At 33.5% G+C, this 7457-nt stretch overlaps 1 protein-coding gene across 1 annotated transcript in view; it reads left to right on the top strand.

The window, feature by feature from the left end:
- Positions 1 to 4975: 4975 nt before the first annotated feature.
- The window catches only part of LOC118187743 (protein qui-1-like), a 148988-nt gene continuing 146506 nt past the window's right edge, over positions 4976 to 7457 (top strand). Inside the window, exon 1 of the mRNA XM_035358018.2 lies at positions 4976 to 6041. Within this exon, the coding sequence (XP_035213909.1) occupies positions 5930 to 6041 (112 nt within the window). The 5' untranslated portion in view covers positions 4976 to 5929. The remainder of the gene's footprint in view (positions 6042 to 7457) is intronic.

Genomic DNA, 7457 nt, shown 5'->3' with positions numbered 1-7457 from the left:
TTTCCCCTCTCTGTTATTGTAAAAATCGTAATAACTTTCTAACGATTTTGAGTTTTACTAACGTTTATTTTATTTTAAAATCATTGCTATCATCTCTTATTTTCCATTTCCGGCCAGAATAAGCGCGAGTAGAATTGTTTCTGCTAATGAGGTTGCAAACTGTATGGGTAATTAAGATGTGGCTTTTAGCCAAGAGAGAAAGAGATAGCCTTCTTGCTGCAATGCCACGCGAGTGCTTTTTAGTCAGTTCATGTCTGCCTTTTAAGGCCAGAACTTAGTTCGTGCTTATATACTAAGATGTATTGTAGTATTTGAATTTCGCTCACCACATACGTAGTGTCAAAAGGCCAATCTTGGCGTTAGTAGTCTCTGTAAAGCATTTAAGTTTAGTTTTTATTAAGTTAGTTTATTTCTTATTTTCTGTGTTTAGACCAAAAGTGCTGGTCTCTGTATCCCGAAATGCAGGAGTGACTGTACGCTGTGAGAAATAAAGGGTAAAGTTAATCCTTCTTATTGGTGATGTTTGTCCTACACACACACACAAGCATAGTTTGAGTAAGCTCCCTGCTCCTATCCAGGATTACTAAATGCAATTAGAAGGAATAGCAGTCCTGACAACTTTCCTGGACTGCGTCATTTCTAGAGCAGTCCATCTTGTAGTGCTTGCGTAACGCTCATCATATAATTAGAAACCTGAATTCAAAATTGTAAGAGCTGAGTTTTTTCTAATCTAAACCAAAACCGTCTCTTGGTGCGTCTTCATACGGGATAATTACGCACTTTTGCTTCAGCTCTCTTGCAGTTAAGACGCTACTTCTCTCGCTTTGCTTTGTGCTGCTGCTAACTAGGCCGTTATCTAAAATGTAATACTATGCGTAAAATTGTGGGATGTCTATTGTGCCCATGATCATGTGCGACTAAAAATATAATTTCGATAATTAGTTCCGTGTTTAGCAATACAAAATATTCATTTCGGCCATGTCTGTGTGCAAGCGTCTCCTTCGTGTCATCTTTCTAGCAACGCAGTAAAGTCTCTCCAAGTTATAACGCAGAGAACCATTGTCAATCCGTTGCAGCTTTCTCCAAGCCCTATATTGATGCGTTCTTTTCATCACAATGTTCTCTACGTCTTTTTCATCACATCTTCATTTAACGAGCGAACTAAAAATCTAAGAATTTACCATTTACGCCATCCTATAGAGCAGAAAAAATTCTTTTAAATAAAATTTCTATAAACGTTCTAACGTCCTGTATTTTTTGGGGGGAGGACGAATTTTTGAAATTGCTGGAATTTGCTGACTATTTGTCATTTATTATTTAAAATTTCAACAGCTGAAAAATGCATCGGTTAGAAAAATTTGAAATTTGCATCACAAACTTTTCACCTTCTTTTAAAACACATAGGATTAAAAATATTCATTGGACTATTTACGAGCCCAGTGAATAGTAATATGAGCGGAATAATATATGCTTTAAAAATATGATGCAATGATGAACAGAAGCGAAACTACTTCTTTATCCTTCGGCATTGCTGAGAAATACAAATTCAATGTTATACTACTGAGCCAAAATGAAATCTTCTGTGCCATTTGCACCATCGGATAGAGCGGAGAAACTTTTAATGTGGTTTATATAAAGTTTTACCATAATCTCTGTTTTTCCTTAAAATCAATGGATAGATTTCCATTATTTGATGTAAGATAATTGTTGGAAATAAAAGAATTTTTATACATTGTTGAAAGTTTATTTTTCAGTTGAATAATTTGATTGACAACATGGTATTGAGACTAAAAAGATAACAATAAAAAAGTTATAAAATAAGAAATGCTACTCGATTGCTAAATTTCGTTACTTTCACACTCACGCTTTTATTACTCGTGATATAACGCTGTCAATGAATTTTGTAGAAAGAGTTATTTAATCTCTTGTTCCCATATAATTTTTGTCACTTCTAGTTCGTTTACAGTGTTATGAGTTTTAAAAAAACGCTTATCTTATTAAAAAAATTATTTTTTAGCCCAAAGGGGCAATTTGCCCAGAAGGGGGACATTGCGTCGCCAACTATGAAACGGCGTTTCACTTTTCAAATACAGCCCTGCATTATATTAAAAAAATTAAACGATAAAGAATCTGTATGAATGCATATATGTTTCTCGCACTGTGAAAACACAACGGTAACTAGGGACATCCAGTTTTGAATAATGTAGTCCTCCTCTCGAATATTCGCATCTGAAAGCCTAAATTTTTATTATCAATTTCCTATTTCGTAAAATTTCAACGAATTTTTGATTGACAAAATAATTTCAAAGCGAGCAATGGCAATACTGAGCGCCGCCTGAGATAACCACTGACCTGACTTTGTTGTAAAAGTCTTACAGTGTTAGTAGTCATCCTGGCAGAAGGGAAAATTTCCTCCGTGTAAGAATATACATATAAATATTACATGGGCATACAAGGCCTGTGAATAAGCATAGATATGTTGATTACAATCATTGTCTTGTACAAGTTACATATGATAGATACATGAAATCATGACAGCTATGTGTACATTTAGACATTATATGAATTCATATTTACAATACCTTTACTGAGATAATCAAAATTAAACTTGTAATTCATTTACACATTGACTGGATTTTCAATATCATTTAAACTGCTTTACAATATTATTTTTATCAAGTACATATAAATTGGATAGTAATATGCTTACATTACAATAGTTTTGCTCTTACAGTCCTGTTATTATTCTACGGGGTGAGCTATTTTCCTAGTGTTGATGTTCAGTTGTTGTAGTATTTTGAATTGCTATTAAAATTATGCTGCGAAGATACAGTTCTCAAGAGAGGGGGAGAATTTCTTAGAATCTTGCTGAGCAAAGCCTGATTACCTCCTCTATTTTAGTTTTCGTCTGTTTGTTGCCGCGGGTATTCTCCGCCCATTGCGGCCAGTATTCACTGCTTGGCATTTTTAAATGCAGTTTATCGGTTTGTGGGCAGTTGAAGAGGAAGTGATCTGCATCACCTACCGCACCACATTCACACAAATCTGATGCTCGTATGCCGAATCTCTTAAGGTAATGTGGGAAGGGACCATGGCCAGTGTAGAATTGTGTTTGTACTCCGCTGTATGTATTAACTGAGCACGTGACTTTTGGAAAGAACTTCTAGGTTCGCGATTTTTTTTTTATCTGAAGCTCGAGACTGTGTATCGGAAATGCTAAAAATATGCTCTTTTTAAATATTTCGTGATATTGCTGTTGAATTGAATTTTATGATTTAGGTGCCAAGAACATGATATTTAATAAATGAAGGTAACACACAAAACTTTAATAAAATTATCAGGACTTAATGTTCTGTGCATACTTTTGGCAAACATAATGGTGCTAGTATCAATGTCCTGACCTCGAACAGTGAGCTGAATGCAGCTATGTTCTTAAGAATGCTAGAAGAATTACAAAGTAAGAAGGGTGTAAAAGACCCTTTTATTGGAATCACTATTTACAGCAACTCCCAACTCGGGAGTGATAACAGAACAAATAATAATCGCGCTTGGGTCTTGAACAATCAAGCAAGTTAAAAGTAAAACTTCAGTAGACATTTAAATAGTTGCTGTCACAGAGCTTAAACGCGAGATTGGCCTATTTATGGTGCGTAGCAAGCCTTTGCTAAGTACTAACGCACTTAAATCACTTCCATCAGTATTTGAGGAACAGCACTAAGGCGTAAGAACTTGAATAAACTATTCTGGCGAACGTCCACCGAGCCGACGTGGTCTGAGACTAAAAGCTCTCTCACAATTGAGAAGTTTCTCACTAACCTTGAATACAACTTGGCTCCAAACCAAATTAGCATAAAGCTGAACCGTGCGCTCATTCTGAAGGGAAGTTGAAATAAGAGTTCACAGGAAAGGATAACTTAAAATAAAAAGAAACTTAGTTAGTTTAACATAAAACCTTACAAAATGACCATTTGAGCTTAATATAAAATCTGAAAACTTTCAGATTTTTTTGTATTTTTTAATTATATTATTCTAGTAATAACTTTCTTGGACACAATAGCTTTCAAAACCATACAGTACTTGGGTAAGAAAGCAAATGTTGCGTTTAGACGTTATCAGAGTGCAGCCTTTCTAATCCATCTTGATAAAAAGCAGAAATAATTAACTCCAATACTCACTATTAACGATATACACTAACAGCTATTAACTAATAGCTGTTTCGTTTCCTGTGATTTTGGAAATTTCACTATGTCTGTCTCTGTACTCGAACAAAGAGAGCTAAAATTCCTGCCTTCCTAAAAAAAAAAAAAAAAAAAAAAAAAAAAAAATTCATAGCATACCTATCGTAGCGCCACCACATAGTAAACAGATTTTTTGAATTTTGAGAAAGATAACTTTGAAAACGCAAAATTTTAAATTTGCTTCATCCGGATTGGATTAAATTGCAATGGAACAAAGAGAAAAAAGCTAAATTCAACCTGATTTTTTAAGCTATAATCTTACAACATGCAAATAGTTTCTTAAATTCAATACTTTAAAAAATCCAAGAGCTTTTCAAGAACATAGATTCAAAATTCAAGAACATAAATAGACAATCAGAGGTCTTGAATTTCGTAGTAAAAAGTACAACTATGAATACTCCGAGCTTTGCATTTTTGTTAACCATTTTATAAAAATGTTTTGCAAGTTATGCCTAAGCTCGTGTAAATTGATATTGCAAATTCATGTGTTAAATTGAAGAACTACAACATTGATCAAATTCTTGTTATGTATTCTATTATTTTCATTTAATTTTATGTTAACTTTGTAGAGTCATTAGGAAATTATTTTTTGATGTAGGAAACACGAAAAATGTGCAATTCTCTCACTGGAACTCGAACGTGGGCCTTTCCAATATACGCCAAGTGTGCCACCGTCACATCACGAAGGCATGCAGAAAAGGAGGGAGAAAATAGCTTGTATACTCTCTCTTTTAAAGGGCGACTGGGGATTAGGGGACCAGTCGCCAAATCCTGGGGGGTGAAGAATCAGCATCCACCATCTATTAGTTCGGGCGCTATAGTAGAATCATTAGAATTTTTTTCCGATCTCAGGAAACTGAATAAATGTGCAATGCCGTCGCTGGAATACAAATCTGGATCTCCCGAATACGCGCCGAGTGTGGTATTGTTACACCAATAATGCATGGAGAAAGGAGACAGAAATTACCTACAAATTATTGAATTCAAACTTAAAACAGGTATAAAGAGGCAAATGAGGAATTATTGTACATTTAAATAACACTTAGGTTATTTTACTAATTTTAAAATGCAAAATAATTGTCAATTCTACGTGGTTAATAATATCAAGGCTAAAGTCACAGTTTGAACTGATGCACTTGAACTTGAGCTAAAACAGTTTACCTTAGTCTGGTTCAAGAGTAATTTAGTTTAGATCTCCGGTTTAATATTTCCTTTCATACGGCATAGACATATTTCAGATGAAAACGCCAAAGTCTGTGCTGTAAAAGAATAATATGGATAAATCTTACGTAGAAAATACTTTCCGGAAGAATTTATAATAAAAACCAAACAAATATTTGAAATTTATCTTCTCCATTTAAGCTAAATTTTGAACAAGTATGATTATTACTTGATGCTAATTATCAGGTTTAGTGGCAACGCTTAATTATTGATTTTTTAGTATATATTATTATTTTATGTCTGTTTGTGAATAGAAAGAAAACCTGAATTTTTTTGTCATTCAAGCATTTGTAATATTCTAAAGATTTTAGTCGGAACAGTACTTTATCAAAATTGACTATGATTGTGCATGTTTCCGATACGATTTCTTCCAACTTATGGCTCGTATTATATTTTAGAAATGATTGAGAGCAAGGGCAAGTGGACTATTTAGATCTTCTTCTGAGGCAGTTACCACGTCAATCCTCAAGATGGCGGATTCGCAGGACAGCATATTAGACTCGGTCTTGCATGGAAATCTGACGAGTATACCTGAGCCGCCTTCCAGGGTTGTGAAGATAATGATCGTGTCATCAAAAACAGGTGAGCATCCAACGTAAATTGAGATTTAGGCTTACGTACAAATATGACTTTATTATGTATTCTCACGCTTGGTTAGATAAAAAACTAATGATTTCACATAAAAGTTTCACATTTCAGAAATCAAATTTTAAATAGAAACCTATTAATAAGTGAAACTATTTTTTTTACAAAATACAATTTCCGAATATAAACCGATTTGTACATACGTTGAGATGGAAGAAGTTTCTGCAAAAAATCAGCCCAAACTGAAAGCCTGTGTATATAAGCAGAAATTTAAAATTGCTCTATAAATCTGGTGCAAAGACATAAAAGCTCAAATAACTTACAGGTTGATTTAGCTAGATATAAAAGACGAGCTGTCTGTGAATGCCATGTCCCATTCATTCCAACAAATAAGCTGGAAATGAACGTTTGATGGTTCAAAAAACTGTTGCATCAGGAAAGCTACGGACAGAACTAAAAATGATGCTAATAATGAAATACACAGGCTGTTCGCACATTTTTTATACGATTTTGTTTCGATATAAAAATTCGTCTGCCTAATGTTTTTCTAAATGCAACTGCATTTTTGAAGGCATAAATAACCGTCTCTTAGTTGACAGTTTTGTTTTCATGCAAAATGGCGCTTTTAAAGAAGCAATAGAAGGAAGGCTACGTTTGTGCTCTTTCCCCCCCAAAAAAAAAATTATTAAAAAAATTTTAGTTATTAGTTATTAGTTTATTTTAGTTATTAACCTAGTTATATAAATTAAAAAAAAACTAGTTACTAAAAAACGCTTTGAAAGCCATGATGTTTCGATATATAAAGCTACGATAGGTAATATTAGCAACAAGAAAGTAAAACAACGTCAACGTTTGGCTTCGTGTGGAAAAATTATTTCAAATGCATATAAAAAAAATAAATAAAAAAAAAAAAAAAAAAGGAATGTTTAGAATGCTGTAGAGGTAAGATTTGTAATCTTAAAAGAAAATCCACCAATTCAAAGGACAGTTGCAAAATCCTAAAAATACTGAGTGTCAGCCGCAAAGTGGTTAATGCTGATTTAAATCTTAAAAAAAAAAACAAAAAAAAACATAATACGAATATGTTCGTCTTTCTCCACGACACAACGCCGAACGCAGAGCGCGCTGCAGAATTCTTTATGTGAAACATATATCCGAACGGAAGTGGATAAATGTTTTCACAATAGATGAATTTGGGGTGTATTTAAATGACTTAAAAAAATAGATTCCTTTATTACTATCATAGGGGAGATAAAAATCTTAAAACTTGGTTCAAAGAATCTAAAGAAAGTTTTTCAAGGAGATTTATGATTGTTGTTGATTTTTCATATAACGGCAGAATTTAAAATTAAGAGAGTGAGGGAATATATTAAGATCAACTCCATATATTATCAAGAACATATTTCATACCCG

Source organism: Stegodyphus dumicola, chromosome 8 (assembly GCF_044657685.1).
Source record: "Stegodyphus dumicola isolate Sdum_Otavi_A_Nest chromosome 8, ASM4465768v1".
NCBI classification, from domain to species: domain Eukaryota; kingdom Metazoa; phylum Arthropoda; class Arachnida; order Araneae; family Eresidae; genus Stegodyphus; species Stegodyphus dumicola.
The sequence above is the reverse complement of the archived record's forward strand: the minus strand, read 5'-3'. Positions and strand labels throughout refer to the sequence as shown.